The 24,604-nt window shown below is 42.9% G+C and overlaps 2 protein-coding genes across 7 annotated transcripts in view; one reads left to right on the forward strand and one right to left on the reverse strand.

The window, feature by feature from the left end:
• Positions 1-321: 321 nt before the first annotated feature.
• Positions 322-1,545, forward strand: LOC129761126 (uncharacterized). Its single transcript, XM_055758836.1, has one exon. It carries the CDS (start codon positions 322-324, stop codon positions 1,543-1,545), a length of 1,224 nt encoding a protein of 407 aa, XP_055614811.1.
• Positions 1,546-11,565: 10,020 nt separating this feature from the next.
• The window catches only part of LOC129769468 (uncharacterized), a 565,408-nt gene continuing 552,369 nt past the window's right edge, over positions 11,566-24,604 (reverse strand). For all 6 annotated transcript variants that reach the window (XM_055771806.1, XM_055771799.1, XM_055771792.1 and 3 more), the window contains 2 exons: positions 14,178-14,336; positions 11,566-14,107 (listed from right to left, as the gene is read on the reverse strand). In XM_055771806.1, coding sequence (XP_055627781.1) covers positions 13,188-14,107; positions 14,178-14,336 — 1,079 coding nt within the window. In that variant the 3' untranslated portion in view covers positions 11,566-13,187. The remainder of the gene's footprint in view (positions 14,108-14,177; positions 14,337-24,604) is intronic.

Raw genomic sequence — 24,604 nt, forward strand, 5'->3', positions numbered from 1 at the left:
AGTGATAAAACTGCCAAGAATCGCAGCAAGAAAACTGCTAGAGACTGGCAAAATAAAAGTTGGATGGACGGTGTGCCCTCTGAGAGCTATTCAGCAAATGATGAGGTGTTTTAAATGCATGGACTTTGGCCACCAAGCTAGAAACTGCAATGGACCTGATAGATCGGCTTCATGCTTAAGATGTGGTGATAAGGGGCACTTAGCGAAAGTGTGTACTAAGCCTCCAAGATGTATGCTCTGTACGACGGAGGCAGATAACGATCACGTTACCGGGGGCTCGAGATGCCCAGTCCTTAAAAGAGCGCTGGCAGCAACAACTAAATGGAGGTAACACAAATAAACCTCAACCACTGCGACACGGCACAACAATTGCTATGGCAAGTCGCATCTGAAACCAAATGCGATGTGGCGATCATAGCAGAGCCGTATCAGGTACCCCCAAACAACGGAAATTGGGTGACCGATAAAGCTAAAATAGCCGCAATTACGACGTTGGGAAAATACCCCTTCCAGGAAGTTGTATCCAGTGATTATGAAGGGTTCGTGATTGTCAAAATAAACGATATCTTTGTATGCAGCTGCTATGCACTTCCGAGATGGACGATCGAGCAGTTCGACCAGATGCTCCACAATATAACGGAAGAGCTCATCGGACGGAATCCCATAGTTATCGGCGGGGACTTGAACGCCTGGGCAGTAGAGTGGGGGAGCAGATTCACCAATGCGAGGGGGTTTAGTCTGCTCGAAGGACTGGCAAAGCTGAACATAAGACTAGTCAATGAGGGCTCTACTAGCACTTTTCGCAGAGATGGGAGAGAGTCAATTATTGATGTAACCTTCTGCAGCCCGTCGTTAGCATCTAACATAAACTGGAGAGTGTGTGATGATTATACCAACAGCGACCATCAAGCAATTCGATACACCGTCAGCACCCAGTCTCCGCTAACAAGGAGAGTGACGAGAACAAGTTGTAAGAAGTGGAAATTGAAGGAATTCGAAAAGAACCTCTTCATCGAAGCACTGCAGGTAGAACGAATAGCCACCACCTTAAATGCAAAGGAACTGACAGATGTTGTAACGAGGGCTTGTGACGTCACCATGCCGCGAGTAACAATACCGAAAAACGAACGCCGTCCAGTATACTGGTGGACCGAGGCGATCAACACCCTTCGGACTAGCTGTCTCCGGGCCAGACGGAGAATGCAAAGGGCTAGAACTGATACCGACAGAGCAGTGTGCAGAGAAGTTTTCAGAGTGGCGAGAGCCGCACTCAAACACGAAATAAAGCTTAGCAGAAGAAATTGCTTTAGAGAACTGTGCCGCGACGTTGATGCGAACCATTGGGGCAATGCATATAGAGTGGTGATGGCAAAACTCAAAGGTCCCTCGACGCCCCAAGAAACGTGCCCGGACAAGTTGAACAGCATCGTTGAAGGGCTCTTCCCGCAGCATGATCCTACGAGCTGGCCACTTGCACCATACGACGATAATGAAGATTTTGTCGAGAGAGTGACCATAGGGGAGCTGCCGCTATCAAAAAGTTGAAAATGAAAAAAGCACCTGGTCCAGATGGAATCCCCAACGTGGCCATCAAAGCCGCTGTGCAAGCGTACCCGGACATATTCAAAGCAACGCTGCAGAAATGCCTCGATGATGGATATTTTCCAGATATCTGGAAGAGACAGAGACTGGTATTGCTACCAAAACCAGGGAAACCATCAGGAAATGCATCTTCGTACCGGCCCATCTGCCTTCTCGACACACTCGGGAAACTGCTGGAGAAAATCATTCTCAACAGGCTGTTAAAGTGCACAGAAAATGAAAGTGAATACGGACTATCGAAGATGCAGTTCGGGTTCCGGAAAAAAAGATCCACAATTGATGCTATTCAGTCAGTCATCGAGACAGCCGGCAAAGCACTGAGGCAAAAAAGGCGCGGAAATCGATTTTGCGCGGTAATTACTATCGATGTGAAAAACGCATTCAACAGTGCCAGCTGGGAAGCTATCGCGGTAGCGTTACATAGAATGCTCGTCCCGGATTACGTGTGTAAAATTCTTAAAAGCTACTTCCAGAACCGAGTCCTGATTTATGATACAGCGACAGGACAGAAGTCGTATAACATAACAGCGGGGGTTCCACAGGGCTCCATTCTGGGCCCAACGCTATGGAACGCAATGTATGATGGTGTACTGTTATTGAAGCTTCCCAGGGGCGTGAAAATCACTGGTTTTGCAGATGATATTTCATTGACGGCGATCGGAGAATCTCGAGAGGAAGTCCAAATGTTGGCTACAGAGGCAATCAAAACTGTCGAAGACTGGATGAGCAACTCCAAACTACAGATAGCACACCAGAAAACTGAGATGGTGCTGATCAGTAACTGCAAAGTTTGGGAGCAAGCGAAAATTACCGTTGGTGAACACAGTATCCTGTCCAAACGAGAACTGATATATCTGGGTGTTATTATAGATGATCGACTAAACTTCAAGAGTCACGTGAAATATGCATGTGAGAAAGCAGCGAAGGTCGCGACTGGAATGGCTGGAATTATGCCAAATAACGCGGGACCATGTAGTAGCAAGAGGCGCCTTCTGGCTAGTGTATCCAATTCGATACTACGTTACGGTGGTCCGGTCTGGGTCGCAGCGCTCGAAGTTAAACAAAATCGGACACTGCTAATCAGAACCTTTGGAATTATGGCGATGAGAGTAGCGAGTGCATACCGAACGATATCTGCAGAAGCAGTATTCGTCATAGCGGGAATGATCCCCATCGACATCATCCTCGCTGAAGACAACGTACGCTATATGCAAAAAACAACGAACGCGCAGAGCAACAGAGAATTGCAGAAAAGAGCAAGATTAGATTCAATACGAAAGTGGCAACAGGTATGGAACAACACGTCTAGCGGTCGATGGACCCACCGACTAATTCCAAATATCACAAATTGGATTGGGCGAGAGCATGGAGAAGTAAATTTTTATTTGACGCAATTTCTGTCAGGTCATGGATGTTTTAGGCGGTACTTGAACAGGTTCGGACATGCGAACTCACCGTTCTGTCCTGAGTGTGGTCAAGTAGACGAAACAGCGGAACACGTGGTCTTCGAATGTCCTCGATTTGTCCAGCAGAGAAGAGAGTTGATCGCTGCATGCGGACTCAATTTGAATGCCGATAACATCGTACACGAAATGTGTAAAAGCGAGAACTCGTGGAATGCAGTGAATAGTGTCATAGTCGCAATAATGACGGAACTCCAACGAAGATGGAGAGTAGACCAAAGAATGAGCGCAAGAAACACAGAGCAGTGAGTGCATAAGCACAGCCACCTCCCGAAGTAATACCAAACGGTGGTTCCGGGAGGGAAATGGCATGAAGAAGGAGGTGGTTTTTGGTGAGTAGGAATCTCACACTATCCAGTCAACACGGCGACTGGGTGTCTATGCAAGATTTCCACCTTCTACAAAAAAAAAAAAAAAAAAAAAAACACGCAGACGGCGTCGATACGGCTCTCAACAGTCGCAGCCAATAAGATGGTAGAAACGACCAAAATAAAAGTTGGCTCGCTGAAGATGGTGCCCCGGGTGACCAAGCGGATGGAGCGATGCTTCCAGTGCATGGGCTTTGGACATCAGGCAAGAAGCTGCACAGGCCCCGACAGGTCTGAACTGTGCAGGAGATGCAGTGAGAAAGGGCACGTTGCGAGAGACTGCAACCGAAGCAACCGAAATGCCTGCTCTGCAAACCAGAGAACGGCAGCGACCATGCGACAGGAAGCTTCAAGTGTCCCTCGTATAAGAAGGCGTTAGCAGAATCGCAGTAACGGAGATAATTCAGATCAATCTGAACCATTGCAACACAGCTCAGCAACTGTTGTGGCAGTCGACAACAGAGACAAAATGCGACGTTGCAATCATAGCGGAGCCGTACCGAGTACCCCGTGATAACGGCAGCTGGGCGACGGATAGTTTAGGGATTGCTGCAATACAGGTGATGGGCAGATATTCTATCCAGGAAGTGGTTGGAGGTTCACATGAAGGTTTCGTAATCGCCAAAATTAATGGAATCTTCATGTGTAGTTGCTACGCACCCCCGAGATGGACAACTGAGCAATTCCACCAGATGCTAGACGCAATGACCGAGGAACTAATTGGTAGAACACCGATCGTCATTGGAGGCGACTTCAACGCCTGGGCGGTGGAGTGGGGAAGTAGATGCACCAACATCAGAGGGTACAGTCTACTGGAAGCTCTAGCAAAGCTGGAAGTAACGTTACTGAACGAAGGTACCACCAGCACTTTCCGGAAAGATGGGCGCGAATCCATCATCGACCTTACTTTTTGCAGTCCGTCGCTGTTGGCGAGTACGGAGTGGAAAGTGTGCGAGTCGTATACGCACAGTGATCACCAGGCGATCCGGTACAGAATCGGTCAACGAAACCACGTGCTAGTTCGGAGGACAACAAGCTGTGAGCGGAAGTGGAAGACGAATGCTTTCGACAAGGACCTTTTCGTCGAAGCACTTCGTCTAGATAGCGGAGTTTCAGATTGGAACGCAGAAAAGTTGACAGATCTACTGGTGAGAGCATGCGACACTACCATGCCGAGGAAAGTTGCACCAAGAAATGGAAGACGCCCAGCTTACTGGTGGAACGACTCTCTCCGCAACCTTCGCGCTAGCTGTCTTCGAGCCAGAAGACGCGTTCAGAGAGCACGAAACAGTGCTGATAGAGAGGAACGTAATACGGTGTACCGAGGAGCTTGAGCCGCCTTGAAACGGGAAATTACAATGAGCAAAGCGAACTGTTTAAGGAGCTGTGCCGAGAGGCAGATGCCAACCCATGGGGCAACGCGTATCGAGTCGTGATGGCGAAGATCAGAGGACCTGTGACGCCCGTCGAATCGTGTCCCGAGAAGCTGAAGGTCATTGTGGAGGGTTTATTTCCGATGCATGATCCTACGATATGGCCACCGACACCGTACGCCGAAATAGCTACCGAACGTTCTCAAGTTTCCAATGAAGAACTGGTAGCAGTGGCGAAGAGACTGCAGGTAAAGAAAGCGCCCGGCCCCGACGGAATCCCCAACGCGGCCTTGAAAACGGCGATTCAGGCGTTCCCGGACATCTTCAGGATAGTGCTACAGAAATGCCTGGATGATGGTCACATTCCTAAGAAATGGAAGATCCAAAAGTTAGTGTTGCTGCCAAAACCAGGAAAGCCCCCGGGGGTACCAACATCCTATAGGCCTATATGCCTGCTGGATACGCTCGGGAAACTCTTGGAAAGGATTATCCTCAACAGACTGACGAAATGTACGGAGAGTGACCATGGTCTGTCAAAGATGCAGTTTGGATTCCTGAAAGGCAGGTCCACCGTTGATGCTATCCGGACAGTGGTTGAAAAAGCAGAGAAGGCATCACAGCAAAAGCGGAGGGGCGACCGACATTGTGCTATAGTAACGATCGACGTGAGGACAACAGCGCTAGCTGGGAAGCCATCGCCGAGTCCCTACACCGTATGAAGGTTCCTGGGTACCTGTGCAGAATTCTAGAATGCTACTTTCAGAACCGCGTCCTAATCTACGAGACGAGCATGGGGCGGACAACGTTGAATATAACGGCAGGCGTACCACAAGGCTCTATCCTGGGCCCAACGCTCTGGAACGTAATGTATAACGGTGTACTGAATCTGAAGCTTCCCAAAGGCGTGGAGATCGTGGGCTTCGCGGATGATATCGCTCTCACAGTGGCAGGCGAGACACTCGAAGAGGTGAAGATGCTTGCAATCGAGTCCATCGTCTCAGTAGAGAACTGGATGCAAGCAGTGAAACTGCAGATTGCTCATAATAAAACGGAAGTATTGTTGATGAGTAACTGCAAAGCCGTGCAGCGAGCGGAAATTGCAGTCGGGGAACACGTGATACCTTCTAAGCGTAGATTGAAATACTTGGGGGTTATGATCGACGACCGGCTGAATTTCAACAACCACGTCGACTACGTCTGCGAGAAAGCAGAGAAGTCCATTAGCGCGATAGCGAGAATAATGCCGAATAACGCAGGACCTTGCAGTAGCAAAAGACTTCTTCTGGCTGCTGTATCTTCGTCCATACTGCGGTATGGAGCACTAGCCTGGTCGGCGGCTCTCGAAACCCATCGGAATCGTAGAAAACTGGACCGTACGTTTCGGCTCATGGCGATGCGAGTGGCGAGCGCGTATAAGACGATCTCGTTGGAGGCAGTCTGCGTTATCGCCGGCATGATCCCGATTGGCATCACTCTGGCGGAAGACGGAGAGTGCTACAGACTGAAGGAAATCAGAGGTATCCGGAAAACAGCGAGAGTAGAATCACTCTTGAAGTGGCAGCAGGAATGGGACTCGGCGGAGAAAGGTAGGTGGACGTATGGGCTCATACCGGTACTATCGACCTGGCTGATGAGGAAGCACGGGGAGGTGAATTTTCATCTGACACAGTTCCTGTCTGGACATGGCTGCTTCAGGCAATATTTGCACCGGTTCGGGCACGCAACGTCGCCACTCTGTCCGGAGTGTGAAGACGTGGAGGAAACACCAGAACACGTGGTATTCGAGTGTCCCAGGTTCACCGCAAGACGCGAGGGGCTACCTGCTCTTCATACCGGGAACATAGTGGATGAAATGTGTCGCGAGGAGGGCACCTGGAACGCTGTGAGCAGTGTAATCGTGCACATCATGTCCGAGCTACAGCGGAAGTGGAGGGCCGACCAGCGTGGTAATAACCCCTGACCGTAGAAGAGAAACAACTGCGAGGGCTGCTGCAACGGACTGTACCCCACGAGAGTCGCTGTGACGGAGTGCGTGTTATGTTGGAGGGCACTGCCTAATCGGCGCTCCGTTGGGAAGAGAAATCCTGCGAGGGTGGCTGTGACGGGACGCGCGTCAAGTTGGAGGGCGCTTCCTAATCGGTTCACGTCTCGACAGGTGAGAAACCCCGCGAGGGTGACTGTGACGGGTTGCGCGTCAAGTTGGAGGGCAATTCCTAATCGGTCTCGACGGATAAAAGGAATCCAGTGCAACGGATGTGCGTGGCGGAGTACAACGGATTCGTAAATGAGATATACAGAGAAAAAGGGAAGGATCAACGCTAGTTAGCGTTGAAAACTCGTGAAGTGCTGAAGTAGTCGCCTAGATGTGGTCCCGGGGGGAATGAGACTACGAGTAGAGGGCTTGGTTTTTGTGGGTGCGATCCCCACTCGACGTCTGGGTTATCCCTTCCCAGATAAGGCTGGAAGAACGTTCCTCACCTCTATAAAAAAAAAAACACACACACACACACGTATGTGTGTGTGCGCAACTCTTTTCGTTTGGTGGTTATCGAGAATCGAGAAGAATCCGGAAAGATGTCATCGTTGCTGAAAAACAATCTGCCAGTTTACCTTGGAATTGAAAATTACATTCAAGCCAAAGAGTTTATTTTAATGTTTTCTAACGGGTGTTAAATAAAAAATGAGATTTTTTTCAATACCTTTCAGTAACTCAAATAAAGAGCGTAAAATTTTCTTTCTCCAAGAAAATTGTTCTTTGGGCACCCTAGAAACAGTAGGCGTGTTTGGTTATGCTAGTTTGAATTTAGTCAAAGCAAAGATGGCGTCGAAACAGCACGTGCTCGCGAACGCATTGTACCAGGAAATGATAATTACTACTCCAGCGACAAGTCATCCACACCGCCTGAAGTGAAATACAAGTTCAAGCACAAGTTTGAAAAAAAGGTTATGTTGTACATCGCCATTTCCAACCGGGGCATTTCAAAGTCTTGGTTTAAGCCGAGCGGTCTGGCAATCAACCAACAAATCTATCGAGAAGAGTGCCTCGATAAAATCCGGCTGCCGTTCCTGAACGAGCATCACGCCGATGGGAAGTACGTCTTCTGGCCGGACAAGGCGTCTTCCCATTACGCCAAGAAGACGCTGGCGTATCTTGAGGAGAAAAAGATACCGTTCGTGCCGAAAGATCGTAACCCAACAAACTTGCCCCAGTGCCGCCCAATAGAGGATTTCTCAGGCTCACTCAGTGCCCTAGTGTATAAAAACAATTGGAGGGCCAAGGACACGAAGCAACTGACTACAAGAATCCGGAATTGTAACCGGAAAATGGACATAAGTGCCGTACAACGTTCTTGTGAGAGCATCGCGACAAAGTTGCGTCGAACAGCAGACCACGGCCCTTACTCAAACATTCACTGACATTTTTTTGAAGAAAATACATTATGTTATTAATAAAAAATACTGAAATCGATGAAAAAAAATTTTTTTTTATATGTGATTGAAAAAATTCTCATTTTTTATTTAACATCCGTTATTCCAAATACATTTTTCAATCAAGTGCAACAAGCAGGAAAGCTTATGAAGATTGTTCTTACCCATCAGTAGAATATTTTCGTATCCAATATTGGATGCATAAAATGAAAAACGGAAAATGTTTCGCATCGCGAATTTCATCGATTATTGCTCAGTCGCTGAAAAGTTTCACACTAAGAGAGTTCATTCGCTTCTAGTTTGCCTTCCAAATTGCCATAGCAAACCACATCTTCTCTCGATTTATTAACGTACAAAAAGCATGATTTAGCGATATTCTGGTAGTGAAACGCATTCAGTATGTTTTTAACTGTGAGCGAGCGCAGAAGGACCGATCCTACGTCGTCAAATTCCCCCTTAGGCCAAAAGGGTATCCATCAGGAGGAGAAGAGAAGGCGATCAAGAGAGTACCAGCATCGAAAGTTGGTTCCGTTTGATGCATCGAAACAGCCGCCACACATACACATACACGCGCGCAACTCTTTTCGTTTGGTGATTATCGATGTTAAGGATTAGGTCAACTATACATTCCGTACCCTAAATAATTTGCTCTCGCATACAAATCGATCGCGCAGATAAAAATCTCTAAACCTAATTTGCATATAGCACAAAGCAGATAATAGGTTTCTAATCCCTATTGTCTCTAAGCCGATAGACGGATGGATAAAATAGGATGCGACGATAGCTTCAGGCTCACTAGCCACATACAGATCAGCGACTACGCTTCGTACATTATATCGTGGAGAAAATAGAATATCGAGCTGAGTAATTTGTATAGTTTCGTTTCGACTACTTATTCGCGCCAACAGTGTCCCGTCCACAATCCGGAGAACCAGCTAACTCATATAGTCTCCTACAATCGAGTTAGCATTAACCAGCATCGAAAAGAATCCGGAAAGATGTCATCGTTGCTGAAAAATAATCTGCCTTGGGACTGTAAATAACATTCACGTGAATGGGTTTATTTTAACGTTTTCTATCAATATAATAATGCGACCAAATACATTTTGTTTTGTGATTTTTCAATCAAGTGCAATTAACAGGACAGCTTTTGAGTATTATTCTTCCCCATCAGTAGAATATTCTGGATGCATAAAATCATGTGCCTCCAACGTAACGCTCTAGTTTTCGAATTACTCCAAATATTCATTTATTCATCATTCAGAATAGATTTAGATTCAACATCAAACAAATGATCATTAAATCAATGATAGTCCTACGTCAACTTTGCGGTTATACCACAGATATAACTTACTTCCTGTTTTTTGACGTAGAACTACGTCTTTCAGGAAGGGTGACAAATCAGAAAACAGGTCACGTTTTATGATTATGACTTATTTTTGTTGCGTACAGATTTTGGCGATTTACATACCAAACGAATCAGAAATTCCCTGATATTTGTTCGATTTGCTATACATTACAGTTCCCTTGGGGTGTAATTGATTCAAATTGATGAAAACTATAAGCGTCTCTATTTTCCCATACATTTGATCTGCTGAGTTGTGAGCTTACCTATCCGTTCCGACAAGAACGAGCAACTTATCGACGAGTATCGGAGTGTAATATTTGCCTAGATCATAAATAAATATTGGATCTCGCTGAGGCAAACTTTCAGTATAGTTCTTTATTCGAAGCAATGAACATCGCTCGCTCTTTCTTGTTTTGCGTCATCACATGTCTTCGTTTCGGAATGAGCTGTGGACGCGACCAAATTGTTCACTCGCTGATGTCTCTGGCATTGCAATCATTGCATTAAACTGACGCCATTGCATTGATGTTCTGAGCTACACAATTTTGTGGGGCATAATCAAGCTAGGCTATCGTCGGCTCACCAAGAAGCGTCTTTGCTACGCTGAAACCCCATTTGTATATGCTCCCGTGTGCATTGGTCCTGTCGCGATGTATGCTATGATGGACGATTGTTTGGTGGTGCAAATTATGCAGCAGTTATGATAAATATAAAAAAGGACGGTAGATAGCGGGAGGGAAATATTTGCGCTAGGGTATGAGTAATGCTGAGGCTAATATTCAGTCTTTTTCATTTCTTCAAGCAGTTAACATCGCTTGTTTTCCGTTGTCATAAGGGCTTTATTGGTGCCTTTGACATTGCATCAATACATTGAACTGACGCCATAGCGTTAAGGTTGTGCGTCAAAAAAATATTTGGGGATTGCCAAGCTAGACCATCATGAATGTCGTACTGGAATGTTGTGAGTTATTTGGGTTCGCGTGCCAGTCGCAAAACTGCCTTCATGCAATTATAGTATTAGCACTAATCTTGAATCATAATGAAGCAATGCTACTCTTCTCGAGGTTATTGAGATTAACAGAAAGACTTTATTTCGTTTATTTAGTCACCAAGAAAGCAAATGTCGTTCTGGAATTTTGTGTATGATCTGGTCTCGCTTGCCAGTAGCAAAACTTTCTCCACTAAGGACAACAGCTGCGCTTATCTCGAACATGAGAAAGTAATACAATTTTTTTCGAGATCAGTAATATCAGCAGAAGTGTTTCTTTTGAGAATAGCACGAAATGATGAAAAGTGATTATATTCCTAGTCGCTTCAAGCCACCAATGTATGGGTCTGTATGCATGCTATGTTGAACGCTTGTTTAGCGCTGACTGGTTTACGTTGTACGAACGATGTCTAGAGGTGCGATTCTACTGAGGTAATACTAAATAGTATGTAGCATGGTGTTTGATACTTGCTAGTATTGCCATTGTTGTTGTTTCCATGCTGTGCCAAAGATAGATTGATGTAGTTATTAGATGAGGAATAATGATGCTGGTCCAACAAGTATATAATCGACTGCAGCAGAGTCTATATCAATGGCGAAAAAGCCCACCGGAATAGCGTTCGAGGTAAATTTCCAATGCATTGACATGAAACAAATTGCGACATACGATCAGCTAGTTTATTGTTTTGCGAGGGCAAGAATGAATCATTAATCAATTATCTCAACTGATTTAACAATAAAAAAAAGCATTTCAGGGCGACCAAACCATTCTACTAAACAGGTATTTCTAAAATTTCGCAGCATTATGGTATGCGCAGCGGAGGTATGCGGAGTGATTGAAAACGTAAATAATAAAAGACAATTAAAACAGTTTTTTGAAATATTATTCAAGATATATGCAAGAAACTGCGAAGAGCAGACTCGATGAAATTTGTATTTATGAGGAAAATGTTCGAAGATGCAATTGAAATATGGCAACATACAAAAACACCGTTTGTTTTCTTTATTCCAGTATTTAGAGCATATTCAATATCCCAGTTTCAAAGCACGTCCCGCTAAAATCATCTCATTTATATACTATTTACATTTGCCACTCAAGCTGACGGAATGACATTCGAATTGTCATTTTTGTCTTATTCGCTACTACATTAGAATTAAACCTTTCTCTAACTTACACTTAGTTGATTATTTCGTCTCATTCGCTGGATCGTTTCAATTTCGCCAATTTGTACATTGTTTTTACACATGATTCACTGTTGTGAGAGATGTATTCTTTAGCTATGTTCCCACCTTGAGTATTTACAGAACACTTTTGAGCGAAAATAATAGGGAATTGCTTTTTTTTACAAATTTCCTACTTATTCAGTACAAAAAAGAAAATTCTTTACACAACAACTTTTCTCTAAGGTATTTTCTGTCTGTAACAAGTGAATCGGGAACTAGTTTACACACACTAGCAGGATATGGATCATTGTCGGAAGATATAATTAGTTCTTCGATTAAATATTTGTGACTAAAGTTCGGCTTTGTCACGTGGAATGATTTGATTTATACTAGATATGGATCAATCGGGTGTGGATAGATATGATTTTCACAGCTGTTTTGCTTTCGTGTTGAATATTCATGAGTAACCTAGTAGAAATTAAATCTTTTAGAGCCGTTTGGTGGTATTGTCCTTTCGTGTTTATAGTAAAGACCTAGCAGCTGCAAATCTCCGATCGGCTTTGGTTCGGAGCAGTGCCTTGGATTTTCATTTTCGGTACAATTCAAGAATCACTGGAGATAAAGATTGACTGACATGTTTATGGATTCCCCCATAAAAATGACATTTACAGCTGCCAAATCTAAACGCCTTTGTTTTTATACGTTTAAAAAGAGTTCGCCTCTTTTGGAACTTTCGCCTGTGTTCTCGTATAATATTGCAAATTAAGAATTTCATTTGGGGAATTACTGGAAGATCTAATTCTTCTCGTATTTTAAAAAAATACCGGGTTGAAGTTGGAAATAATGGACAATAAGGAAAAAAACCAAAAAAATTAGCTTCGTTATTAATGTCAAATAATCATCCGTCTATCTTTCGCGGAAATGATACTAAGCTGGAGACGACTCTTTATAATTGCTTCGAAAATTTTAACAATATTGAACCTTTTCGTTGGATTGCATTTTGCTACTTTACTTTGGTGGAAGACTTTCTTTAGTACTAAACATAGTTGTGTGGAGCACACGATACATCGTACATAAAATCCATCGTTAAATAACTTTCACAAATGGTCAGAAAACCACATTTTGTTATAAACTATCAGTCACTTAAAATCCCATAAATCATTTACGAAAACCAAATGAATTGACTACTGTATCCGCCGAAAGCTAAGTTCGGTCTTTTTTTTCCTTCTTCACAACGTTTTCACTGCGTTTCAAAAAGAAGCAAAACAAGAATTGTTTCTATTTCCATTTTCTGCTATGCTGTGATGAATAACACAACAACTTTGATAATTTCAACTAGCAAATGACAACGAGGTTATGCAACTGCAACAATCGCAAACTTCTGTACGACAGAATGGGGTTTGTCGGTAAAATCGAGACACTACTGTACAAAAATATTAAGCTACGACAACTCTACACGCAGCTCTCCGGTCCCGGTAGTGTATCGGTAATGATATGCTGACGGTTCTTGCTCTTCGCTAGCGTAGCTCCAATGTTGGTGGAAGACGAAGGTGATGGAACGTTACTAAATTCCATCAAATCCGTAGTGTACTCCGATCCAGAATATCGGTACTCTGGATTAACGCTGACACTTCCGGTGGAGGTGTGGACAGCTTGTCCTCGATTGCTGCTGACGCCGGATTGAAGATTATTACTACTGCTGTGATTATTGTTCCTATGTTCGATATGGCTTGCGGTTGAGTTATTTTTAATCTCGTTCGATATACTGAGCAGTCTATAGTCAAGGTTTTTGTCATAATCAAGTGCTTCGGCTGTATCCGGAACTGAACTTTTGTAGCTGTATGGATCGACCGGTGGTGGAGGGTTGTGATTGTATTGGATTGTTGAATAACCGAATGGTTTTTCATAATTCAGCAGATCATTGCCACCAGAGGCGTAGCCTGTAGAATACTGTGGTAAACCAGCAGTAGTGGACGGTGAAGATGTGCTGTGGAGATGGTGTGGTTGCTGTTGTTGTTGTTGTAGTAAACTGTACGTGTTGGATGTATCATTCCGTTTTAATGTGCTCTGTCGACTGGAAGGTGTCGATTTTTGGTCGTAGCTCTGTGTGGCATAAATCGTGCTTTGTTTTGCACCAACAGTGATACACCCACCGCCTACCCCAGTGTTACACAATGCATCCGGTCTAATTCCCAGCGGGGAGCCCATCTTCTGGATGTCCTTTATCGATTGTATACTGGCCGAGCCTTGGGTTTTCTGTGCGTTCAGAATATCGGGCTGCTTTTCCACGCCCTGTTTGAGTGTGTAGGCGACCACGTACTTTTGCTGGCCCATGCCCATCTCGAGTGGTGTGGTTACTGTGATATCCATGCCTGTGGGGGAGAGAAAACGAGAAGGCAGTTAGCTCAATTTGGCAATGTTTGAAACCCTAGCCAAACCTACCCATATGCTTCTCCTTGCCGTCACACAAACCAGTGCCGTGGCCGTCACGCTTTCTCCGTATGGCCAGAACTACGATCAGCAGGACAGCGATGCCGATGGTGAACAGTGCACCGGTAAGTAAAGCCGCAAGCGGGAGAATTGAAAAACCATCCGTTCTGTCTGCAGAATGGAGAAAGAAAACAAGCACTCGTTAGAGCTGCAACTGAAATTTAATGAGCTTACGTTTATTTATGGGATTTTGCAATAACATCGAACGATACAAAACTAGTGCAATAAAATTGGGTGGCCTAATACCGGTTGCCAATATCGTCACACGCACAACATTTATTGACACAGGCGTTCGGCTTGTTCATTAGTTCTTGCTGGCTTTTCGTGAAAATGATTGAAAACGTGTCACCAAAAGGCTTTTCCCAATATTTCTAGAAGTTTTTGAATTTCAGGTAGGAAAAAACGACTTTCTTTATAGTAAACAGAAATTCATTCTGTTCGAAGCACCTGAACCAATCCCGATCAAGTACTATCTCTGTAAATCTCAGAATCAGTAAGAGCATTGTGCTTCTGCTCCAGCTTCCGCTCTATTTTCCTTTTTTATCTATATAAATAAAAATGAATCGCCAAATGTGTTGGTAAACGCAAAACGAGCTCAAAGAGAAATGTGAGTGTGAGTTCTACGAATTGCATAGAAATCTCGGTACAAAGTATGCGGTAAAGTATTTTAGAAGCTGGTGTAATCTCGAAAAAAAAATTTTGGTCAAAAATTGACCGTTTGAGACAACGATGGCGCATGTCGGTCGTTGTATTGCGCCAGACCAGTGACTAGTGAGTAAAGTAGTACCCGGAATTTTGATACTATTCTTAGGATTTAAGAATAATAGTTATAAATAAAATAAAAATATTCATTTATTATTTATTTTAAATAGATTTTTAAGCATATCATTGAACTCAACTTAGAGATTTTGTCGATTATATCATTTAAAGAAACAATTTAATAATTACTTTCTGTATGGTATATCTTAGAATATGGGTCAACGCATAAACCTACATCACATTCTTTGTATTCGTATCTACTTTCTTTTTTTTGCGCGCTATAATATAGTCCTTGACAGTGTTTTGTTTGGTTAAGTCGATCGTGAGGTATAGTGTCGCAAATATGAAGCAAAATAAAGAGAAAATCCGACATATTTTACAGTACTACTAAGACAAAGGCAAAAATGCATCTCAAGCTGCCAATAAAATTTGTGTTTATGGACCCGATACAGTTTCCATTTCCACCGCACAACGATGGTTTCAACGTTTTCGTTCTGGTGTAGACGTCGTCGAAGATGCGCCACGCTCCGGAAGGCCTGTCGTCGAAAATTGCGACAAAATCGCTGAATTAGCCGAGAAAGACCGGCATAGTAGCAGCCGTAGCATCGGCCAAGAGCTGGGGATAAGTCATCAAACCGATATTAACCATCTGAAGAAGCTTGGATTCACAAAGAAGCTCGATGTATTGGTGCCACACACGTTGACGCAAAAAAACATCTTTGACCGTATCGACGCATGTGAATCGCTGCTGAATCGCAACAAAATCGACCCGTTTCTGAAGCGGATGGTAACTGGCGATGAAAAGTGGGTCACTTACGACAACTTGAAGCGCAAACGGTCGTGGTCGAAGCTCGCTGAAGCGGCTCAGACGGTGGCCAAGCCCTCATTAACGGCCAGGAAGGTTCTGCTGTGTGTTTGGTGGGATTGTCAAGGAATAATCTATTATGAGCCAAACGCTCAATTCGGACCTGTACTGCCAACGACTGGATCGCTTGAAGGTATCACTTATGAAGAAGAGGCCATCTTTGATAAACAGAGGCCGCATTGTCTTCCATCAGGACAACGCCAGGCCACACACTTCTTTGGTGACGCGCCAGAAGCTTCGGGAGCTCGGATGGGAGGTTCTTTTGCATCCGCCGTATAGTCCGACCCTGTACCAAGTGACTACCACCTGTTTTTGTCCATGGCGAACGAGCTAGGTAGTCAGAAGTTAGCCACAAAAGAGGCCTGTGAAAATTGGCTATCCGAGTTTTTTGCCAATGAGGAAGCAAGCTTCTATAACAGGGGTATTATGAAGTTGGCATCTCGTTGGGAACAAGTCATCGAACAAAACGGCGCATATTTGACTTAAAACAGATGATTGTAACTAATTTTATGAACAAATGAAAATTCAAAAAAAATACCGCAGGACTTTTTTGACAGCCTAATAATAACAGCAGAATTTAGCCATTGAAACACTGTGTGATGGAGAAGGTCAGTTAGCGCTCAACTTCCGAGTCGATCAGTCGATGTTCTTTAGACGAGAAGATTTTGGAAGTCGATCACGGACTATTTTATACGGTTTTTTGTCGTTTCCTCGAGAAGTCGCATTTTGCGATGCCGCGCCGCGAAAATACATTTCGCGTCGACTATTCGCAGTTCCCGAAGCTACTTTCCCATGATGAAATCCATAATTTCGTGGGAAAAGAACTAGGCCTCACGCGAGAAAATTTTCTCCAGCTTCAGCCAAGCAGACGGCTTGGATGTACATTCGTGAAGGTCAACAACCTCCAACTAGCCGAGAAGATAGTGGAGCAACACGACAACAAGCAGGAGTTCGTATTCGACGGAAAGTCATACAAGCTAAGAATTACGATGGAGGACGGTGCGGTAGAAGTCAAATTGCTTGAGCTACCAGAAAGTGTCACCAATAAACAAGTTGCTAATTTTCTTGCCGAGTACGGTGATGTTATTAGTGTTCGTGACCTACTATGGGATGACCGTTTCAGCGTCTTTGGTGGTATTAAAACCGGAGTTCGTGTTGCTCGAATGGTAGTCATGAAGAACATACCATCCCTCGTGACGATCCAGGGCGAAGAAACTGCAGTGGGTTATAAGGGGCAGCGGCAGACCTGTCTACACTGCCATGAATTTGCACACATTGGTATTCCATGTGTGCAAAACAAAAAACTGTTGGTACAGAAGCTCGCAGCAGACCTGTCGTATGCAAGCGTGACGAAGAGTAAACCATCTCAACCACAACAGACTAAACCATCCAACCAACGTAAACTGTCATCAGTTTCCTCAACACGGATAACGAAAGACCCGCGTGTAGACGGATCAAGCGATATATCGGGTCAAAAATTAAATCTCCTTCGAGTAAGTGAGACACAAGATACATGTTCACAACCACAACAGAATAACACGAAGCCACCCCCCGCTGCCCCTGCGACAACGATCAATTCCACAACACACGCTGTAGTACAACTCTCGCCAATCACGATCTCGAACGCCATCACATCGCATCGCAGACCCGATGGCAACGAAACGGATGGCTCGCAAACATCTCAATCCTCGAACACTCGACGCCTGCGTAGACAACCGCCGGGCAAGAAAATGCGTCACTCCGTAGAAAATATCAGTATCAGCGATCACGAACACGTCAGAATCTCCGACGAAGAAATATTATAAGAATGGAGAACGTCAGCTGTAATATTGCAACGATAAACATCAACACCATCACCAACCAAACCAAGTTAAACGCCCTTCGCACATTTGTTCGCTCAATGGAGTTGGATATTGTGTTTCTACAGGAGGTTGAAAACGAACAGCTCGTCTTGCCCGGCTATAACGTTGTCTGCAATGTCGACCATGCGAGGAGAGGAACGGCAATTGCTCTGAAAGATCACATCAAATTCTCACACGTAGAGAAGAGCCTGGACGGCGGACTACTCGCACTCCGTGTGCACAACACTACATTTTGTAATGTGTATGCTCCATCTGGTTCTGTTCTTCGGGCAGAAAGAGAACGCTTTTTCAACAACACCATCGCTTATTATCTTCGTCACCATACCGATCATACTATCTTAGGTGGCGATTTCAACTGTGTTATCCGACAATGCGATGCGACTGGACAAAACTCGAGAACAGCTCTCAAAACAACCGCTCAACAGCTACATCTGCATGATGTGTGGCAGCAGCTTCGTCCACGAGAGATGGAGTACACATATATCACACACAACTCGTCGTCCAGGCTCGATCGGCTCTACGTAAGCGATGGTCTCCGAGAACAGCTGAGATCAACAGCTGTTCATGTATGCTGTTTCTCGGATCACAAAGCAGTCACCGCGAGAATTTGCCTTCCTCTCCTTGACAAAGCGCATGGTCGTGGTTTTTGGTCCCTCCGTCCCCATCTCCTGACTACAGAGAATATAAATGAGTTCCAAATTCGGTGGCAGTATTGGACTCGCCAACGGTGGAATTATTCATCATGGATGGAATGGTGGCTGTCGTGCGCAAAGCCTAAAATAAAGTCATTTTTCCGATGGAAGTCCAAAATAGCTTTCGACAACTTTCATCGGGAACAACAACGTCTGTATCACCTACTACGGCAAGCGTACGATAGCTATCAAAACAACCATGCCATGCTCACCACTATCAATCGGTTAAAAGCAGAAATGCTAGCACACCAACGATGTTTTTCCGAAATGTTCGTGAGAATAAACGAAACCTTCGTTGCTGGTGAGCCGTTATCGACCTACCAGTTGGGCGAGCGTGTGCGTCGAAAAACCGTCATCGAGCGTTTGCGAAATGAGAGAGGCGAAATTATCGGAGATTCTACTTCGATACAGAATCACATGGTCGAATATTTCACGAATCTTTACGCACCAGGGCATGTAGAAGAGGGAGAAGGAGGCTCTTTCCAATGTGACAGAATCATCCCCGAGCAGGATGCCGTAAACGAAGCCTGTATGAATGACATTACCACTGCTGAGATATTTTCAGCAATCCGCACAAGCGCATCGAAGAAATCACCTGGGCCAGACGGGCTGCCGAAGGATTTTTTTCTGCGTACATTCGATGTAATACACCGTGAGTTAAACCTTGTCATCAATGTCGCAATCAGGTCAAACTTTCCATCCCAGTTCGTCGATGGAGTGATCGTGCTGGTCAAGAAGCGAGGCGGGGGAGACGACGCGCACTCCTACCGACCAATCAGTCTGATAAACTACGACTACAAAATTCTCTCTCGTATTTTGAAACGGCGGCTTCAAAATGTGCTTCAAGCCCATGGTGTTTTGACTGGTTCGCAAAAATGCTCAAACGCGGAGCGCAATATCTTCCAAGCAACACTAGCTTTGAAAGATAGAATTGCACAGCTGAAAGCAAGCAGACAGAAAGGGAAGCTGATCTCTTTTGATCTCGATCATGCTTTCGATCGAGTGGACCATGAATTTTTATTTAACACGATGCGAGCTTTGGGATTCAATTCAGCGTTTGTGAACTTGCTTTCGCGTATAGCAGCAACCTCTTCCTCCCGCTTGCTCATCAACGGACATCTCTCCGCTTCGTTTCCAATCCAACGATCTGTTCGTCAAGGGGATCCGCTCTCGATGCATCTTTTCGTGCTCTACCTTCATCCTCTTCTGCGGCGATTAGAATAAGTGTGTGGAGCAGATCTAGTTATTGCTTACGCAGATGACATCAGTGCCATTGTATCCAGTGTCGATAAGCTCGATGCAATGCGAAACTTATTCCGGCGTTTTGAAAGAGTGGCAGGGGCACGCCTGAATGAAAACAAAACCATCGCAATCAACGTCGGCTGCGTAAACGATCCGATAAATGTTCCGTGGCTTCGCACAGAAAACACCGTTAAAATTCTTGGAGTGTTTTTCGAGAATTCGATACGGTGCATGATGAAGACGAATAGGGACCTACTTGTGACCAGCTTCTCGCGCTTAGTATGGCTGCATTCATTACGCAGCTTATCGTTACACCAAAAGGTAACGCTGCTAAACATTTTTATTTCGTCAAGAATGTGGTACATGGCAGCAAATTTGCACCCAATGGCAGTTCACGTGGCGAAACTGACGGCCACTATGCGAAGATATCTTTTCCGTGGTACATGTGCAACCATTCCAATGGAGCAACTAGCGCGTCGACGGGAGGATGGTGACCTCAACCTGCAATTGCCAGCGTTGAAATGTAAGGCGTTGCTTATCAACCGTCACTTACACGAAATAGTTTCCCTTCCCTATTATAATTCCTTCCTCTCCCAAACAAACGTTCCCCCTTCAGATCTTCCCTGCCTAAAGCTCATCCTGAACCACTTCCCAACTTTCCCCTTCCAAATTCGACAGCAGCCTACCGCCAGTCTCATCCATCGATTCTTCGCCGAACGAACAGCAAAACCAAAAGTTGAAACAGAAAACAAAATGAAACAAATGAAAATTCAAAAATACCGCAGGACTTTTTTGACAGCCTAATAATAACAGCAGAATTTAGCCATTGAAACACTGTGTGATGGAGAAGATTGTTCATAAGTATCAGAACTACTGTTTGCATACATGTCTCATGTTAGTTAAATAATCGCATAAGTGTCTCAATCGACAAAATCTTTGTTCATCTAAAGTGAAAAGTTCTGGCCATTTTGGATACATTGAAATCATTATTTGAGTAAGTACTGGTTTTAAATATGTTGAAGCAGTTGTTTTTAAAGGGCAGAATAATTGTTTGCATGTGTCAAGTGCCTTATGTCATCTGAATAATCTAATGTATTTTTTTGTTGTTGAAAAGTGCTAATCTTTTCGGATACACATTTCTGACATGATTTACACATTTGTTGCATCAATGGCAAAAGTGTCTTATATTCAACGGGTAATAAAAATAAAATTATGTATTGATTATACTTCATATGATTTACTCTTGGAGACTGTTTCGAAGATTTCACACGAAACGAATTATTAGATATAATTTTTAAATTGAATGATCACATTAAAATACATTGTTAAGTTAATACATATACGAGTATTCACATAAGTTCACATATAAAATAAAAACATGTTTTTTTTTTCATTATTTTGCATGTATCACTGCTTTTCAAGAAAAAATAATTCCGACCAGTACGACACCCATGCCTAAATTTAAAACGACCACAAAGGGTTAAAAAACCTAATTTTTTGTCATCTGCTCCACAAAATTCATTGTACTTTAAAGGAATAAATGTTTTCAACTCGATGCCAAGACATATTAAATGCGCAACAACACTTACAGAATTCAAGAGGCACCGTATTTCACACATTAAAGCACCTTAAAGCTGTAAGCTGAGTGATGTTTTTTTTTTAAATTTTGACGAAGATTATAACTGACGAAGTTTTATACCAACGGATTACTTGTTTTGGAGAATTTGTTGCAGATTTTATATTTTTTTTTTCAGTTAATATTTTATCTGACGATGTTTTGTTTCTTCTTCTTTTCAAATGGCACTAACGTTCGTGAAGGAACTTCACCGTCTCAACGTAGTATTACTCGCGTCATTTTAATTAGTACTCAGTTGAGATTTATATGCCAAATAACACGCCTTGAATGCATTCTGAGTGGCAAACTCTAGAATACGCGTGACCACTGTGGTCGTCGTAAGTCGGAGTAAATTTCTTTGACGAAAAATTCTCCCGACCACAACGAGAATCGAACCTGAACCCCCGACTCGTTAGGTGTGACGCTAACCACTCGGGAGTACATTTTTTTTAGTCATTAGTTAAAAAAATAAGAGTAGTCTACAAAAGTTTGAATATCGCGCGCGTTACACAGATATAAAGGATATAAATAAAAGTTTTGGTGAGGGCCGGTGTGGGATATTTCCGTAATGAAATTTCTCGACTTCTCTGCATGAGAATATCCATTGTCTATCCAAAACTAGGCTGGGTGTAGGATCTATGCTCTGGTGGACCAATTGGCTTCAAGGGCTTTGTCGGGACCGTATCGGCTCTGTGGCGGACAAGACTGGATATTGGCTGGATAATCAAATAAAATTACAATTTTTTGAATTTATATTTGTAAGTGAAATCAGTCCTTTTTTTGGTAAAATTTATTTCAAAATTGGAGAAACATAATATTATCTTCTAGATAACTCGTCCTGCTCAAACCTCTGTTGGGGAAGGTGGCGGGACCATTATCATCATCATTATACATCCATTCCATGTCAAACCGATATAGTGGTTCTCAGATATTCGTGAAAAGTGGTTTTTTTGCAAAACATTAGAACTCTCGCTTAACTTTTGAAAAGGTCCTATGTAACAAAAGTAAACAAATCGAGTTAATGGATGCACGCTATTAGTTTTCAATCATTGAATGCATTACAAAAACAATCGTTCATGTATCTACCTTCTTCATCTTTTTATCGCCGATACAAAAAATATCCAATGTGCAAATTCGTATTTTAAGCATTCGACTGTTACTTCGGACGCCGCTTTCCTCCGACGTTCGGAACGTCTGAAGTAGCAAAGCAGTCAAAACAACACGATGTCGTACTTCGGTCGTTTTGAGTTTTTGTTTCTTACGGGCGTTGTTAGCGATTTCAGTGTATTTCAACGATTGATAATAACAATAATCTGTCTTTAGAACGAAATGCTGATATTTGGATTGCTGTTTAGTAGTTAGTTTCAGATTCTCATCGTGCAACGTAGTATGTCCAATGTGCAAACGCGGCAGTCAAAACGTCCAATGTAACATTTTTCATTCCTAGGCTTCAAATTTAAGCTCAAATCACGGAACAACAGTTACGTTTCGTTTTTCAGAGTTACTCTTGACTGCTAGTGGAGAAAGTAGTGATAGAGATCGATACCTTTCAAGACAATTCGCGGATTAATGTTCGGGTCTTCAACTTCGTTTTTCTCGAGTTGACGAAAATGTTACATTGGACCTTTTCAAATGTTACGCGAGAACTGTATTTTTCATTTTTATTTCATTAGGGTGACCATTTCCATTTTAGGGTGATCCGAAAAATCTTTTTTTCCAAAAATGCCTTTCTTCAAAAATTCTTTCGAACTACTTGACCATTTGGTCGACATAACAAAAGAAAGCACTGAACTAGTATTTCTTGAAACAATTTTACATAACATATCCAGGAATCAGAGAGATGTTCTTTTTCGTTTTTGAGTAAGTTTTTTTCAAGTTTCAGATGTTTTGGTTGCGGTAGCTTGGCGCCCTTGATCCCGAGACCAGGACAACGACAAAAAAATAATACAATCAACAATTACAAAAACGAAATCCAACACATTGAAGCATTGAACACATTGAAAACATATTTTGTCAATCCCATTAAATTTGATATAAAAATATATATATATATATATATATATATATATATTCTTTATTTTCATTTGATATTTGATAAATGATATAAAAGTAATTTTTGGGAAAAAGTTGAAAAAATGATTTTTCGAAATGGGCATCCTAGTAAAAAATTAAAAATACGTGTCTAATATTTCGCGATAAGAAACTAAACTACCACGGAAATCTGAGAACCACTATTATCGGTTTGGCATGGAATGGCTGATAGTTCTAATGAACAGTTCTTTTCGACATTTTTTTTTCAAAGCTAAACAAAATGGAAATGTTCTCGATAGTATAGGCGCATTTTTTGTACATCACATTCACTTTGGTAAGAAGAAAACAGTATTGTTTATTTATTCCAACGTTCATCGATTCGTATAGGGATAGTGCGGGTAAAGTGGTTTGTTTGGTAGTAGAACTATTGATTATAAATGCTGTATTGATATTCACCTCATGTTTGAAGATTTTCATGACTTATTTCATACATGTATCTACTATTTCAATAATGACTAAAACAAATTTGAACAGAAAACGCATGAATCTATCCCATTGAGCATGAAGTGTGGATTGCCCACTTTGTCCCCACCAGATGACCAATTTACCTCCACACCAAAAAATTTTCGATTTTTCAACTTTTTCTCTCTCATGATGAAAAATGTTTTTTTTATTTTTTGTAGTAAAAATCGTGTACTATCTTGAACAACAATAAGTTGAGCAAAAATATTCTTCGAAAAATAGTTATTAAAGCGGTATGTGGGAGCAGGAAATTGGCATATTCCTTAGGGTGACCACTATGTCTCCACTTCCCCATACGGTGGAGAAGTTTATTACATTCCAACGAAATAAACGATCGAATTGGGTGAGATGACGTAAAAATACAACTTGGAAAACCTTTTCAAATTTCAAACCGTAAAATCGTAATCGTAATTTTTTTTTTTTTCAAAGTAGGAAACTAGAATTCAGTGACATCTGCAAGGAAACTCAAACGAAACATGTATTGAAAAAAGTTTTTGAATTGAAGCAAGAGGTTCGAAAAATTTCTTGCCCCTTTACGTGATCGACAGGGTACCCGGATACACACAGAATTCATGTATTTATAACTATGGGGTGTGCATAACTCAAGAACTATGCCCTGATGGCTATGTTAAGGAACAAAATTCGGATGGCTGTGTTAAGGAACACATTCCCCCAACTAGCATGTATTTGCAATGCCAATTTCTCTAGATAACTTGGTTCCGATGGCTATGTTAGGAAACACAATTCGGTGGGAACAAAAGTGCCCCCAACTTGCATGCATTTGCGATGCC

Source organism: Toxorhynchites rutilus, chromosome 1 (genome assembly GCF_029784135.1).
Source record: "Toxorhynchites rutilus septentrionalis strain SRP chromosome 1, ASM2978413v1, whole genome shotgun sequence".
Classification (NCBI taxonomy): Eukaryota; Metazoa; Arthropoda; class Insecta; order Diptera; family Culicidae; genus Toxorhynchites; species Toxorhynchites rutilus.